This window comes from Staurois parvus, unplaced genomic scaffold (genome assembly GCF_062004578.1).
Source record: "Staurois parvus isolate SC_StPar_1 unplaced genomic scaffold, SC_StPar_1.0 ptg000468l, whole genome shotgun sequence".
NCBI classification, from domain to species: Eukaryota; Metazoa; Chordata; class Amphibia; order Anura; family Ranidae; genus Staurois; species Staurois parvus.
The window spans coordinates 2,306,280-2,323,897 of record NW_028318264.1 but is presented as its reverse complement, the minus strand read 5'-3'; the positions used below and the strand labels follow the sequence as shown (position 1 = coordinate 2,323,897).

At 40.5% G+C, this 17,618-nt stretch overlaps 1 protein-coding gene across 1 annotated transcript in view; it reads left to right on the top strand.

The window, feature by feature from the left end:
• The window catches only part of LOC149452718 (uncharacterized), a 103,862-nt gene that overhangs the window by 62,293 nt on the left and 23,951 nt on the right, over positions 1-17,618 (top strand). The window contains exons 9-12 of the mRNA XM_089689048.1: positions 12,976-13,102; positions 13,674-13,856; positions 13,968-14,111; positions 15,453-15,607. Coding sequence (XP_089545174.1) covers positions 12,976-13,102; positions 13,674-13,856; positions 13,968-14,111; positions 15,453-15,607 — 609 coding nt within the window. The remainder of the gene's footprint in view (positions 1-12,975; positions 13,103-13,673; positions 13,857-13,967; positions 14,112-15,452; positions 15,608-17,618) is intronic.

Sequence of the window (17,618 nt, the reverse complement as noted above, 5' to 3'; positions counted from 1 at the left end):
AACAATTCTGTCTGTCCCTGAGTATGAATTCCGTGGCCCTAACTAGCGTTTCTTTGTCCCTAAGTAAAGTTTCTGTGGCCCTCAGTAACAGTTCTGTGTCTGTGCGAGTAACAATTCTGTGTCTGTGCGAGTAACAATTCTGTGGCCCTAAGTAAAGTTTCTGTGGCCCTAAGTAACAATTCTCTGGCACTCCGTAACAATTCTGTCTGTCCCTGAGTAACAATTCTCTGGCACTCAGTAACAATTCTGTCTGTCCCTGAGTAAAAATTCTGTGGCCCTAAGTAAAGTTTCTGTGGCCCTGAGTAACAATTCTCTGGCACTCCGTAACAATTCTGTCTGTCCCTGAGTAACAATTCTCTGGCACTCAGTAACAATTCTGTCTGTCCCTGAGTAAAAATTCTGTGACCCTAAGTAAAGTTTCTGTGGCCCAGAGTAACAATTCTCTGGCACTCCGTAACAATTCTGTCTGTCCCTGAGTATGAATTCTGTGGCCCTAACTAGTGTTTCTTTGTCCCTAAGTAACAGTTCTGTGGCCCTGAGTAACAATTCTGTGTCTGTGCGAGTAACAATTCTGTGGCCCTAAGTAACAGTTCTGTGGCCCTCAGTAACAGTTCTGTGTCTGTGCGAGTAACAATTCTGTGTCTGTGCGAGTAACAATTCTGTGGCCCTAAGTAAAGTTTCTGTGGCCCTAAGTAACAATTCTCTGGCACTCAGTAACAATTCTGTCTGTCCCTGAGTAACAATTCTCTGGCACTCAGTAACAATTCTGTCTGTCCCTGAGTAAAAATTCTGTGGCCCTAAGTAAAGTTTCTGTGGCCCTAAGTAACAATTCTCTGGCACTCAGTAACAATTCTGTCTGTCCCTGAGTAACAATTCTCTGGCACTCAGTAACAATTCTGTCTGTCCCTGAGTAAAAATTCTGTGGCCCTAAGTAAAGTTTCTGTGGCCCAGAGTAACAATTCTCTGGCACTCCGTAACAATTCTGTCTGTCCCTGAGTATGAATTCTGTGGCCCTAACTAGCGTTTCTTTGTCCCTAAGTAACAGTTCTGTGGCCCTGAGTAACAATTCTGTGTCTGTGCGAGTAACAATTCTGTGGCCCTAAGTAACAGTTCTGTGGCCCTCAGTAACAGTTCTGTGTCTGTGCGAGTAACAATTCTGTGTCTGTGCGAGTAACAATTCTGTGGCCCTAAGTAACAGTTCTGTGGCCTTCAGTAACAATTCTGTGTCTGTGCGAGTAACAATTCTGTGTCTGTGCGAGTAACAATTCTGTGGCCCTAAGTAAAGTTTCTGTGGCCCTAAGTAACAATTCTCTGGCACTCAGTAACAATTCTGTCTGTCCCTGAGTAACAATTCTCTGGCACTCAGTAACAATTCTGTCTGTCCCTGAGTAAAAATTCTGTGGCCCTAAGTAAAGTTTCTGTGGCCCTAAGTAACAATTCTCTGGCACTCAGTAACAATTCTGTCTGTCCCTGAGTAACAATTCTCTGGCACTGAGTAACAATTCTGTCTGTCCCTGAGTAAAAATTCTGTGGCCCTAATTAAAGTTTCTGTGGCCCTAAGTAACAATTCTCTGGCACTCAGTAACAATTCTGTCTGTCCCTGAGTAACAATTCTCTGGCACTCAGTAACAATTCTGTCTGTCCCTGAGTAACAATTCTGTGGCCCTAATAACGTTTCTGTGGCCCTAAGTAACAATTCTCTGGCACTGAGTAACAATTCTGTCTGTCCCTGATTATGAATTCTGTGGCCCTAACTAGCGTTTCTTTGTCCCTAAATAACGATTCTGTGGCCCTCATTAACAAGTCTGTGTCCCTGAGTAATGGTTCTCTGTCCCTAAGTAACTTTTCTCTGTCCCCAATTATCGTTTCTGTGGCCCTAACTCTGTCCCTGTCCCTAGTACAGAGCGGTCTGCCTCTGTTCAATAACTGCAGGCAAATGAAGAATTCCAAAATGGCCGCTATTTATAGCTCGACCATTACACAGTGCTGGCTGGCTGGCTGCTGATAGGCTGATGCGATCACATGTAGTTGAGGAATGCATTATGGGTCAGCGCGCCTTGTCTGCGCGCCTTCCCAGACATCCCCGCTCCGTCGCCGCACATGTCAGCCGCCATTTTCTGAAAAATTTCGATTCGCGCGTCCGAATTAGGCTATTTTTCGGATTCGGCACGAATCGAAATTTTTCCGATATTCGACTCGAATTCCACTTCGGATACTTCGATTCGCTCATCTCTAGTCTTGATCTTGGATGGGTTATCGTTGGAAATGTATGTCTGGACGGACTTCACAAACCCGCAAAGGTGAATGTCTACAGAACAAATCTGCTGCAGAACGGTCGCACATCATGTCTTTGCCCATGTAACAACAGCATGCAGATTAAAGAGAAACTATCTAACCCAACACATCCCCAGAACATCCAGAGGTTCCTGGAAGATACAGCCTCGGCTGAAGATTCAGATCAGCTAGGCCACAAAGTGTTTGAGAGAACTCAAGATGATGACAAACTAGCACCATCTGTTGAAGATAACCTCTTTCTTGAGATCATGGACAGAGAAGTCTTCAAAGACAAAGCAGGCAGTTGGGTAGCCCCACTACCATTCCGTACACCACGGCATCGTCTTCCCAACAACAGAGTGCAAGCAGAGAAACGCCTTGCGCTATTGCAGCGCACTCTTGAAAGAAAGCCAGACATGAAAGAACACTTCCAAGAATTCATGCGGAAAATCTTTGACAAAGATCAAGCTGAAAAAGCACCAGCACTGCATGAAACACAAGAACGCTGGTACTTGCCAATATTCGGAGTGTACCATCCTCAAAAACCAGGTCAGATACGTGTAGTATTTGATTCCAGTGCAAAGCATGAAGGTATTTCCCTTAATGATGTACTTCTCAGCGGACCAGACCTGAACAACACACTTCTTGGAGTCCTTATCAGATTCCGAAGAGAACTTGTTGCAGTAACAGCAGATGTACAGCAGATGTTCTACTGTTTCCTTGTCCGTGAAGACCACAGAGACTACCTGAGGTTCCTATGGTATGAAGACAACGACCTCAACAAAGGTATCATAGAGTATAGGATGAAAGTACATGTGTTTGGGAACAGTCCCTCACCAGCTGTCGCTATCTACAACTTGAGACGAGCAGCGCAGCAAGGTGACAGACACAACCCTGAAGCCAAACAATTTGTTATGAAAAACTTTTATGTAGATGATGGGCTTGCTTCCTTCTCCAGTAGTGGAGAAGCCATTGACATTTTGAAAAGCACTAGAGACTTGCTAGCAGACTCTAACATAAGACTGCACAAAGTGGCTTCCAACAACAGCAAAGTAATGGAAGCATTCCCAGCAGAAGACCGTGCAAAAGACCTCAAAGACCTAGATCTAGGTACAGATTCACCACCCCTTCAAAGAAGCTTAGGGCTTAGTTGGGACTTGAAAACTGACAGCTTCACCTTCCGAGTATCCAGGGAAGAGAAGCCTTTCACAAAGCGAGGTGTCTTGTCTACGGTCAACAGTCTTTACGATCCCTTGGGGTTAGTAGCACCCATCACCATGCAAGGCAAAGCTCTTTTGAGAGAGATTACAACTGAGCTAGAACAAAGTGATTGGGACACACCTCTACCTGAAAAGAAAGAAATGCAGTGGAAGTTGTGGAAAGACTCTTTGCTGGAGCTTGAGCGATTTAGCATCCAAAGACCATACGTCTCTGTTTCTTTGTCTGTTACAAAACGAAGAGAGATACACGTGTTTTCAGATGCATCCACCGTGGCTATAGCAGCTGTAGCCTACCTTAGAGTCATAGACACTCAGGGACAAAGCCATGCAGGATTCATCTTGGGAAAGTCCAAACTGGCTTCAAGACCTGCTCACACGGTCCCACGCTTAGAACTTTGTGCTGCTGTCCTAGCTGTGGAGATAGCAGACTTACTCATTGCGGAACTGGACATCGAGATCCATGCAGTGAACTTTTACACAGACAGCAAGATTGTTTTAGGTTATATCCACAACGCTTCAAGAAGATTCTACACATACGTGTCAAACAGAGTAACACGTATCAGAAAGTGTACAAGTCCAGAACAGTGGCATCACATCAGTACAGACAAGAACCCTGCTGACCATGGGACTAGACTGGTACCAGCTGCTGTCCTCAAACAGACTAACTGGTTCACAGGTCCATCCTTCTTGACTGGACCAGAAACTGAAGAGACTGATCAGAAAGGAACTTTTCAGCTTGTAGAACCAGACCAAGACAAAGAGGTAAGACCTCTAGTTGCTGTTTACGAGACTCTAACCACCAGAGAAGGTCTTGGCTCATGTAGGTTTGAAAGGTTTTCCAGCTGGAAGTCACTCATCCGTGCCATAGGGAAACTCATCTGCTTGGCCAGATCCTTCAGCAAAACAGCCAGTGTTGACCAGGGTAACAATGACTATCTTGAGCGAGCCAATGTCACCATTATCAGATGTGTTCAGCAGGAAGCCTTCAAGGAAGAAATTCAATGTCTTCTCAAGAAAGAAGACCTTTCTAAACACAGCCCGCTCAGAAAGTTGAACCCTGTCCTTGATGAAGATGGAGTGATGAGACTTGGAGGTCGTCTACCCGCAGCTGATATGACTATTCTAGAAAAACATCCCTTTGTCATACCCAAGAATCATCATGTTGCCGTTCTTCTGACAAGACATCACCACGAGCAAGTTGCACATCAAGGTCGCCACCTCACTGAAGGAGCAGTCCGCTCAGCTGGATTGTGGATCCTAGGAGGTAAAAGACTAGTCTCCAGTGTGATTAACAAATGTGTAACTTGCAAGAAAATCAGAGGAAAACTTGAAGTCCAGAAGATGTCAGACTTACCTCCAGACAGGCTGGCTTCAGATCCTCCATTCACAAATGTAGGCCTAGACGTTTTTGGTCCTTGGAACATTTCTTCTCGCAAGACCAGAGGAGGCAGTGCAGAGAGCAAACGCTGGGCTGTTCTTTTCTCGTGTATGAGTACCAGAGCAGTTCACATTGAGGTAATTGAGTCTCTATCTACCTCAAGCTTCATCAATGCCTTGAGAAGATTTTTCTCCATTCGAGGACCAGCAAAACAGATTCGTTCTGATTGTGGCACAAACTTTATTGGAGCCTGCAAGGAATTGAAGATCATTGCAACAGACTCAGAGACAAGTAACTATCTTCAAAACCAAAGATGCACTTGGATCTTCAATCCTCCTCATGCCTCACATATGGGAGGAGCTTGGGAGAGGATGATTGGAGTAGCTTGCCGCATTCTAGATGCAATGCTTCTAAAGATTGGATCTACTCGTCTTACACACGAAGTCTTAACCACGCTGATGGCTGAAGTCATGGCTATCATAAACGCCAGACCTTTGGTCCCAGTGTCTACTGACCCAGAGATGCCAACCGTCTTGACACCAGCAACGTTGCTGACCCAGAAGATGGAGATGGTGACAGCTCCCAACGGGGACTTTGATCTTAAAGACTTGTACACCAAGCAATGGAAACAAGTTCAAAGCCTTGCCGATATCTTCTGGAAGAGATGGAGGCAGGAGTACCTGACGACCCTCCAACCACGTAACAAATGGCAAGCCGACAAGCCCAACTTACAAGTTGGAGATGTTGTTCTACTAAAAGACTCTCAGGCCCACAGGAACGAGTGGCCAATTGGACTCATTGTGGGGACTGATGCTAGTAGTGATAGCAGAGTCAGGAAAGTAGAGGTCAGAGTAGTAAAACAGGGCACCCCTAAGGTGTACCTTAGACCCATCACGGAAGTCGTTTTACTCCTTCCAGGAGTTTAATAGTGGCATATCATTATTATGCCAGGTGGGGAGTGTGCTGCCTTGTATTACACAAGGCATTCTTTAGCATTCAGCAGTGTCTGTCCCTTTAAGGCTAGGGACGTCCTGTTTGCTAACTTGGGAGGAAGTGACCTCATCTCTTCAGACTGAAGAAATTCTACAATGCAAGTACATGTGGGATGCTGTTCCCTCTTCATATATGGGCTTGATTAGACCCCCAAAGTCTGTAAGTACCCTTCCTATGTACTGTGGAATGTTATGCACATAGCTAGGAAGTTAGATATGTACTTATGTTTGTTTATTCTGATGTATTTCAGTTTTACCACATTTATTCACGCGCATTTATTCATTCGCATTATGTCACATGTTATCAGTAAAAGATCATCGGTTATCAATCATCGACTCTTTACTGTGTGGACATCAAAGGTTATACTGCCTGTAATCCTCTGTAACCCTTTCATAACTGCAGAGAAGGCAGGACATATGTCTTAAAACCCTTAGAAGAAAGGACTACAAGAGAGATAAGACGCGCAAGAGCAACTAGCTTTGCAACCAACACAGCTACTAAAGGTCCAGATGCCCATGAGAGCAGGTTCAACATCACTACTGGGATCAGTAAAGAGTTTGAACCGTCAAGTCTTCAGACTATCTTCAAGTGTATGTTCTGTGAAGAGAATCACTCCATACATAAGTGCCAACAATTGAAGGAAAGGTCTCCAGATGAAAAGAAGAAGTTTGTGTTTGATAATCAGCTGTGTTTTGGATGTTTAAGAAAAGGCCATATTACTAAAGAATGCAAGAAAAAGGCCACTTGCAGCGTTTGTAAAGGACGTCATCCTACACCACTACATGAAGAACGTCCAAAGAAAGAGAAATCCTTAATGCCCAAGGACACTGAGGAATAAAATAAAGCGACAGTATTCTCTTGCAGAGTGAGAGAAAAAGAAATCAATGGCACGTCAATGGTTGTACCAGTGTGTATTTCAAATCCTAAAAGGAAGAACAAGAAGATATACGCCTATGCGCTACTGGATGCCCAGAGTGACGTCACCTTCATTGATCAAGAAATCTGCAAGAAATTAAAAGTGGCTACAGAACCAGTGAAACTCAAACTCACCACAATGACAGGAAGAGACACATTGGTGAACAGTCAAAGAGTCAAAGGACTGAGAGTTAGAGGACTCCACTCAAACTGCATATTAGATCTACCTCCAGCTTATACAAAAGACGACATAGCTCTGGATTGAGATCACATACCTACCTGTAAAACAGCCAACAAATGGGAACACCTATCTGTCATATCTCATGAAATGTCCCCGCTGAAGGAATTTGGTGTTGGACTGTTGATAGGCTACGACTGTCCCGAGGCCTTGGTGCCCCGAAAGATAATCACAGGAGGAAAGGGTGAACCCTACGCAGTCCAGACTGATCTAGGATGGGGTGTTGTTGGAGGAAAACGACAGATTGCAGATTCAGGACAGGTGACAGGATTGTGTCATAGAATATCTGTCCAAGAGTTACCAACTGTAAGTCCAGCGAAAGTACTCAAAATTCTAGAATCCGACTTTGCAGATGTAAGTTGTAATGAAAAGAGTGTATCCCAAGAGGACATAAAGTTTGTACAAGTTCTAGAAGATAATATTCAGCAAAATCAACAAGGTCATCTTGAAATGCCCCTACCTTTTAGAGAACGACCTCATCTGCCAAATAACAGAGATCTTGCCCTGACAAGATTGAAAAGCTTAAAGAAAAGGATGGGAAGAGATCCCAAACTGAAAGACGATTATTTGAATTTCATGAAAGAAATCCTCAAAGAAGGGCATGCAGAGAAAGTTGATGGTCTGCCTAAAAATGGAGAAGTGTGGTACATCCCACATCAAGGTGTCTATCACCCAAAGAAACCGGATAAGATCAGAGTAGTTTTTGATTGCTCAGCAAGGTACAATGATGTTGCATTGAACGATCATCTACTAAAGGGACCAGATCTTACAAACACTGTACCTGGAGTACTCTGTAGATTCAGAAAGTATCCCAAAGCAGTCATGTGCGACATTGAAAAGATGTTCCACCAATTTCACGTGAAGGAAGAAGATAGAGACTTCCTGAGGTTCCTATGGTGGGAAGACGGAGATACAGATACAGAGCCAGCGGAATACAGGATGAAAGTACACTTGTTTGGAGCAGCATCATCCCCAGGTTGTGCCAATTATGGTATGAAGTATCTGGCCAATCAGAATGAAAAGGATTGTCCATCAGCAGCAAATTTTTTGAAGAAAAACGTTTATGTAGATGATGCTCTTATAAGCCTAGAATCCTCAGAATCAGCCATTCAATTGGTGAGAGAGAGCCAAGAGTTATGCGCAATGGGAAACCTGCGTCTTCACAAATTCATCTCAAACGACAGAGAGGTACTAGAATCCATCAGTGACTCCGAACGTGCATCAACAATAAAGAATGTGGATCTTAACTATGATCCTCTTCCAGTTCAGAATGTACTCGGATTGGGGTGGAATGTAGAAAACGACAATTTTTTCTTTGAAATATCCATGGAAGAGAAAGTTCCAACTAGACGTATCATTCTTTCCACAGTAGCCTCATCATATGATCCGTTGGGATTCCTATCACCAGTAATCCTCAGAGCAAAAGAAATACTGCAAGAATTATGCAGACAGAAGTTGGGATGGGACGAACCCATACCTGCAGGCTTGAGGCCAAGGTGGGAGAGTTGGATAAGAGACTTGCAAAATTTGAAAGAAATTCGGATACCCAGATGTTTTGTACCTCCTGATTTCGGAAAGTACAAGAAAATAGAACTTCATCACTTTTCAGATGCCAGTAGTCATGGTTATGGTCAGTGCTCCTACATCAGAGCAATAGGAGAAGGAAAGATACACTGTGCCCTAGTTATGAAAATGGCCAGATTCGCACCCAACAATATTCAGACAATACCAAGACTCGAACTAACGGCAGCCGTCGTTTCAGCATCATTAAGTCAGTTTCTGAGAGAAGAATTGGAATTGAAAATAGATGAAGAGCATTTTTGGACAGACTCACAAGTTGTCCTAGGTTACATAAACAATGAAGCTCGAAGATTCCACACCTTTGTCGCTAACAGAGTTCAAAAAATTCGAAAAACAACGAATCCAGAACATTGGCATTATGTTGACACAAAGCAAAACCCGGCAGATCATGCTTCAAGAGGCCTAAATGTAACAGAACTGAAGAATTCAAACTGGTTCACCGGTCCAGAGTTCCTTTGGGAAAGGGAAATCATACCCAGTGAAGGTTATACAGAACTGTCTATGGGTGATCCAGAAGTAAAGGTAGTTCAAACATTGAGCACTGCCGCCAAGCGTCAAGATGACATACTTGAACGACTAGCCAGATGTTCAAAGTGGAATACAGTCATAAACATAGTAGCTCGAATTCAAAGCTTAGCAAAAGGAATCAGAAAGAAAGAATCGTTGAATGTAGAGGAAAGAGTGAAAGCTGAAGAAACGGTTATAAGACTCATTCATCAAAGATTCTACAGTGATGAATTGAAGAGACTTAGTCAAGAACCTAAGAGACTTCCAAACAATCACCCATTGTACAAGCTTAATCTTATTCTGCAGGATGGTATACTGAAGGTGGGAGGGAGGCTGGAAAATGCGTCGCTACCTAACAGAGTTAAGCATCCAGCAATTCTACCCAAAAATTCTACCTTCACAAGATTGATTATCAATCACTACCACAACAAATCCTTGCATCAAGGAAGAAGCTTTACTCAGAGCTGTTTGAGAGAAGGTGGTTACTGGATAGTGAAAGGAAGCAAAGTTATAGCAAAGTACATAAGCAAATGTGTAATCTGTAGAAAGGCACGTAGACCTACAGAAGAACAAAGAATGGCTGATCTACCAGCTGATCGTGTAAACCCATCACCACCATTTCTTTATAGCGGAATGGATTGCTTTGGCCCATTTATCACCAAACAAAACCGCAAGGAGTACATGAGATACGGACTGATATTTACGTGTCTAAGCTCCAGAGCAATTCACCTGGAAATGTTGGAAGATATGTCAACCAACGCCTTTATCAACGCCTTAAGATGTTTCATAGCCATTAGAGGTACTGTCAGAGAACTTAGATCTGACCAAGGATCTAATTTTGTTGGAGCAAAGAATGAATTGAACAAGGCTCTAAAAGAGATTGATAAAGAAAAAGTAGCTGAGTACTTGTTAGAGAAACAGTGTGATTTTCACATGAATGCTCCACATGCAAGCCATACAGGCGGAGTCTGGGAGAGGCAAATCAGAACTGTAAGAAACGTACTAAGTTCAGTGTTGAAAAAGAACGCCGGAAGATTAGATGATGCTTCACTTAGGACACTATTCTATGAAGTAATGTCTATTGTTAACAGTTGTCCACTTACAGTCAACAACATCAACGACCCAACAAGTTTGGAACCTCTAACTCCCAACCATCTACTTCACCTTAAGACTGATTACATACAGCCACCACCTGGCAACTTCACCAAAGAGGATTTATACGCAAGGAAAAGATGGCGAAGAGTTCAATATCTATCAGAGCAGTTTTGGAATAGATGGAGCAAGGAGTACTTAGCTCATCTCATACTAAGAAGTAAATGGCAAACGCCTAGAAGAAATGTTCATGTTGATGACATAGTGTTGGTAAAGGAAGACGACTTACCTAGAAGTCAATGGAAATTGGCCAAAGTCCTAGAAGCTCGAAAGGATGAAGAAGGACTAGTAAGAAGAGTTTTGTTACAAATGGGAGACTCAAAACTGGACAAAAAGGGAAAACATCTCACAACTCCACTCAAGTTGGAACGTCCAATACAAAAGTTAGTTGTTCTGCTTGAGAGTAACAAAGACACTGGAGAGTTAAGAAACTGATGGAAAATTCCTCGAATTCATGTTCGAATCCTGTTGCTGAGAACATAGAATTATAGGTAATTTTGGTGGGAGTGTAGCTGGCCAGCTAAGACCAGTCCTAGGTTGTTAATATGGTTCACATATATGTGTATACCAAACCTGCCAATAACCTCAGTATAGTATATATGTGCATATGTTAAAGCCAAAAGCAAAATCATTGCTGTAATTTATGTCTTTGATTGTTATATGACATTTATATATTCATTGTGTTAGCAGAAGCAGAAAAGGAAAATATGCCTTTAAGAGTTAGTATAAGGTGAGCCAATCACAGACAGCCTCACACTATACAGAGCCTTAACCAATCCCAGCCAGTTTCACATCTATGCCTGTGTAAAACTCCCTGCTAGGATTTCTAGAGACACATGCTCACCAGACAGAAGAGGAAACAGACAGTTCCAATCAGAAAAGCTTTATGGAGACAGAGAAGGCCAAATAGGTATTTAATGCACTTGTGTGTTCCTCTTTTGTTTAGTAATGCAGGCAGATCTGTATGTAAAAACTGTTGTGTGTCTGTTTACTTGTAGTTCCACCGAACTTACGAACCTATCGAATTTACGAACTTACGAACAAACTTATCGAATATATCGAATTTATAAATCCAAGTGAATTTATCAATCTATCGAATCAACCCAATGTAATACGAATTAAACCATTGTAATATGAAAGAAATAAGCCATTGTAAGCAGTTATATGAAGAAGATTGAAGTTATAAAAGAAGTTAACTAAAGTATTCGGTGTGCTCTTTAAACCTACTGCATCCATAGAGCGGCATTGGAGGAATTACAGAGTAAAGTCAGTCTAATCAAACAAAGAATCAGCAATTGCATAATTTTTCTAATGCCACAGCGCACAAGGCACCAAAGGGTGCTGCGCCTGCCACATGCTGTGCACACGTTTCATGCAAGATGAGATGTGTGGGGGTGCCATTCAGAATGAAAAGCACTCCAGTGGCTCTCGCAAAAGAAACGCAATGTGGCTGCGGGAATCGCATCAATTCTTGTACTCATACCCAGCCCGCAGCATGCAGCATGTTGGCTAGTGTGAACGTAGTCTGAGTTTGCCAGAGAAAGGCATTTCAGTTACATCATAAATATAAGCAGTTGCATGCTGTTGCACAGCTAAGAAAACACCAACAAACAACATTATACTGGAATAATACATTTTAATTCTAAGATGTTACCTCAATAGTCTGAAATAATATCAAAGCAATAGTGTTCTTATATGTTTGAATATTGATCATAGATTTCTTTTTTTGTTGTTGTTTTTATTTAGGTTGTATTAGAAAAGATGATTATATTGTCCCCAGGACACTGCTGTACTTTTTATGAAATCCAACGTCAATCTTGTTCAGGACTGAAAATATATTTGGGGGTAACTTCTCAAATATCAGAGTATAGACAGCACTCTACAGTGAGATATTAGTATGCGAAAGCATTAAATCTGCCATACAATGTTGGCATGGGTTAATAAATAGCATCTTTGATAAACTAGGAACATTCACGTTTCAGTGCTACTGTGGTGATCAGTAAGGAAAAAGAGCTGTTTTTTCTCTTGGGCAATTGATAGTAAAAAAATGGCATCATTGATAGAAACAGAGAAGTGGCTTTGCAAGTGTCTACATACCCCAGTTGGCTGTTGCCCTGGATCTCAAACCTACAACCCACTCTATGGTGATACAGTGCTTACAGTATTGCCATGCCTGGCCACTTGAAAGCCACAGGTGACATATATGACCATTTATGACAGTAATGTCTTAACAATATCTGCTCCCCAATTAGATATATCCACTAATATGGTGACAACATACACTGAAGAGAAGCCAGTTCACCAATTACCCTTGGGGGTTCAGTGTCATGTGTTATAACTCAACATCATACTACTTCAGCCCTGTCAGTACACAGTAAACACAAGCATGCGTCACTATACTGACAATGAAAATTTAAACCAAGATTGTATTTTGGTTTTAGTTAGAGCAGGGAGGAATCCGATGAGAAAATTGCAGCAATATGGCTAAAATAAAAATCGTTATTCTTGTGTTGAAACTTTGTCTGGATGTGTGCCATTTGTTTTTATTTCAGTTTTTCCCAAAACCTCTTTGTGTATTGTAAGTACACATTATTCTTTTTGTTAAGCTGAATATACATATACCCTGTTAGTGGATCCTGCCTTACAGAATATGATGGATTTTTTTATGTGGATTCCAATAAGATGTTAAAATGTCGTCTCCTTCTTTTAATTTACAGCTGGACTGTCGGTACATCAGATTTTTGGATGGACCATGGGGGTGGTGGGTTTCCAGAGATGGGGAAGCCATCACATCTTGGGGGGGAGCCCCAACAAATAGTGGAAGATGTGCATGTGGAGAAAATGGTAATACACCTCTTGTTAGAAATGTTGATCAATAATTAAATATTATTACAGCAGATATTGTAGTTTTGATAGATGATAGGGAGTTAATCACAGTCTGGTTTCTCCCTTTTTTGGGGACCGCTTTGGCAGATTCTGTACTTGTTTCCTACAAGTCAAGCTTTCTAAGTACTACTGAATAAAAAAAAAGCAAATTAAAACTTATTTCTAACATTTTAATGAAAATAGATGACACGGTTGAACAAATTTACAAATATATATGGAAGCCACCATGCATGTCAAAGTGATTTGCACAATGTGATGTCTACTTTAATCTTCAAAAGTACCAACAATGAGGGATATAGAGCAAAGAGCCTGATGATTTTTAAATATTTCCTTAAAGATATGACAGACCCAAATTTCCTGAGCTGAGGTCCTCTTTGTGTATAAAAAAGAAATGAGTAAAGCGCTCAGTCACAATCATAGAAGGTGTATGGGGTAGGGGCAATATACTGCAAGTGTATACAATAACATTTCAAGAAAATTTGAATGCAGCTTCTTTAACATAATTTTTATCATTGTGTATGTATTCTAGGTGAGTGTGCCTTTGAAATGACATCTTGCAACTGTGATACAAATGATGATGTGTGGAGGACAGATGAAGGAGTCATAACGGATAAGTCAGCATTGCCAATCAAGGCGATCAGATTTGGAGTGACGGATATAACAAGATCAATGGCATTCTACCGTATAGGCAAGCTTCGCTGCTGGGGAACAAGTAAGGTTGTCTCATTGTTTCATATATACATATAGTAAGCAGTGGCATATATTTGTTAAGGCAAAGGGCATCTAACACAATTGGGGCTATGTGTTTCACCTTTTTTATAAGTTTCAGAACCTCCAATCTTAGAATCGTGCACTGCTCTCAAAGAAGCTGGTATCAGTGAATCGGGGAAATATTTAATTGACCCAGATGGTGTGGACAAAGGATTTCCTGAATTTGAGGTCTTCTGTGACATGTCATCTCAATCTGGTAACCACACCATTAAAATTTTCTTAACATGATTCACATTGGCTGAATTTCTAAGCATTCATGTTTTGAGTATCAGTTCTGAGTATGGGAGAACTAGGCTGGGGACAAAGAGGCATGTACTAGGCAAGTGCTAATAAGATATGTTGGACCCAGAATACTCCTCCATATAGACATTGATCAGAATGGGACAAACATTCTGCCCATTATATAGCAGGCCACATACTGGACATTATATAGCTACTTGCACCCCATTCAGACCTGCAATCACAGTAGCAAAGAGATATTTTCCCTTATGGCTTTGAAATTTCATGCCAAATGCTAAGGGCTTTGAAGGAAGTCAATGCTGAAAGATTTGAAAATGTGTATCATGGTAAACACCCATGTTTTACAATGGCTACCAATCTCTGCAGCATTATGGCACATTTTCCATGTGTTTTCCTCTCAGGCAAAAAAATCACCAGTCCTCCCCTGGTGCTGAATAATCCACATCCATGTGGTAATAAGTGATCCTTCAATTGATTTAGAAATTACTATTATATTATGAGTAGTAGCTTTTTGATTTATTTCTAAAGCCTTTTCTAAATATCTAAAGAAATAAATACCTAAGATGCTAACATCTGCAAACATCTTTATATACCTGTATATGGAAAACTAAGGATAAAGTATACCTAAAGCCAAAATGTCTGTTTTTGTTTTTTTAGCTTTTGGTAGTGTCTATGAAACGGTTAGAAACTTTCACTTCCTATTCCAGAGACACAACAGGAGATGAGTGGAAATCTCTCCAAAGTGTAGAGGGTCATATATCAGTTGTCATCAGAACATGGGTCCCCACTGGAAGACTCTTCACCTCCTATTCCAGTGACAACTGAAGAATTCTGGATTATCCATAACTTTCTGCCCCAGTGACAAAAATGATCAAAGTAAATAAGGAAGGTGAATCTCCCTAGCATAGATACGGATAACAATAAATGCATGATAGGATTTTAACTTTTTTTTATACTCCATCCAAAACGAAAAAAAAAAATGTTTTAGTTGGGTTGCATATGCAAAAATAAATATGGGACTTTTCTAATTTTTTACACCACTAACTGCTGTATCAGGGTTGAAATACCCATTGCTGATAGCACATAGTAGACTTGGACTACAGCTCTTTTACACAAAGCAGCGGCTCTGCTTCCATATATTTCAACATGTCCTCTCAAACACTGCTTCAGTTAACAGAATCGCTCTGTTCATCAATCCAGTGGTTAAAGGGTTACCTTCGCATACCTCTGTCATTTAACTCCTTTGACACTAGCTCTGTCATAAAGTCACATTACAATTCATACTTTTCTGTTACAGGTATAACAGTTATAGGCCACAACAGTGAAAGGCGTATACCAGTGAGTCCATGTGAGGATCCCGGATGCTACAAGAGAGAATTGACATACTCAGCAGACCTCCCTCAGCTAAATGCTCTTACCAAAGTGTCACAAAGCTGTGAACAATTTGTTAGGGTAAGCAGTTTGCTTTTCACCCAGGAATTACAAAAATGATGCAAATACATTTTAAATAAAAATAAATTAAAATAGTAACTTCTTCTCTTAAGCACTGTATATTTCCCTATGATGCTTCAGTGGCATTGTGGAGCAAGGTACTGCAATGGCTTAGCATTTCCCCACAGAAGTAATTATCATTTAGCCATTGAAAAAGTAAGAGCATAGATCCACAGTAATGATCACAGTTCAACAGAAAAAGGGAAAACAAACGTAAGCTCTGCAACACTGAATATGTATTTAGACATGCCTGCATCTGAAGCTTATAGGCAAATTTAACAATATCCTTGCTTCATTGACACATTTCTCAAAGTGCATGAAAAACCAAAATGTGGGAGAGATAAACCCCCTGTCAGTTTTTTTGCTGTTTGTGTCCCCCAGGGGAGATCTCCCTTTAATTTTTGCCCTGAAGGTGCAACCAGAAGTAGGGGTAAATATCTCACAATTCAGTGGAATTCCTATCTGGGCACAGGAATGTACCTATTGGATGATTTACCTCACCTCTCCCTCTGATGACAATTCTTTGTATTTTCCCTAATTTTTCTCTCCTGGACAGTGGTCACTAGGACAAAAAAATGTCTATACATACACTTTACAGATAAAATGTAGGTGCATGGTCAGATCTGTCTGCAGAAATATCTGGTCTCAGTAGCAGTATATGGCTGTGGGCCTAGTCTATCCTAATTGCAAGTCTACTACAATTTATTGTCACACTAACATTCATCGTAGACATGTGCAATTCATTTAGTTATGAATCAGACAAAATTTTCAATATTTGGAGATTTGGATGTATCCAAATTTCCAAATCACTATAGTAACGAATTTCAATGAATCCAAAATAATTTATAATGAAATGAAGTAACCAAATTTGCAAATGAATTTGAATTTGAAAATGAATTTGAAAATGAACTTGAAATCGAAAAAAATGAATTAAAATTCAAAATGCAAACACTGCAATAAATACAGTAAGGTATAAAAGTGAAATAAGATGATGACTCCTACTTAGGCTGCTTTTTAGAATAGAATGGAATAGAATATTACAAGATAGAATAGACTAAAACAGAATAGAAAATAAAAGAATAGAATAAAAAATATAAAATAGATTAGACTAGAATAGAATAAAATAGAACGAATACAGCCATCTTCCAAAATTAAAATTTTGAATCGATTTGAAAATAATAAATGTAAGAAACAAATTCCAAAAATGAATCATTCTAACCTAACAAATATGACAAAACAAAAATATTACCTTAATGAACGAATCCAACTACGGTAATTTTTCCATTGTGCACATCCCCCCTTCTCCCATGTACTTTGCACATAATAAAGTCAGGTTTTCCATTTCTTTTTTTTCTAGTTGCTGCTGGAATTTAGTGTAAATAATGGTGAGAAGTAAACATATGTACAGAAAACAATAACAAAAAAGTGAAATTTTTTAGAAACATTTGTATTTATGTCCATTTAAAATAATAGATTGTGCCAGATTGTTTATGCTGTAAACATTTGGTGCCAAATTTTGTGGAAAATGGTAGTCTGTATTATCTGGAAACATTTAGTCACAAAACAGATTATTGGATTGTATTCTTTATCTCTGTTAAACAATGCTGAAATATTTTTTTGCTTTTGTAACTAGGTGAGACTGTTTCTTTGTAAAAATGAGAAATATTAATTTCAGCCATTTATACATACTGTAGGCTTCTGTATATTTTTCTGGTTTAGTTGATGTTGGAAATACATTTAGAAGACAGTCTTATAGGCAGGTGGGGCAGGTTGTCAGTGGCGCCTGCTGCTGACCATAGAACGTTACTGCCACTTCATCGGCTTAGCAGTGTTAGGAAGTGATACAGCGATCTTCCAATCTCTAAATAACTTTTTTTTATTAGTAAACACTGCTGTCACATGACTGCCATTTACTACTACTACTATTAAGGCATTAAGTAAGCCCAGCATAAGACCAATGTGTCCTCTGTCA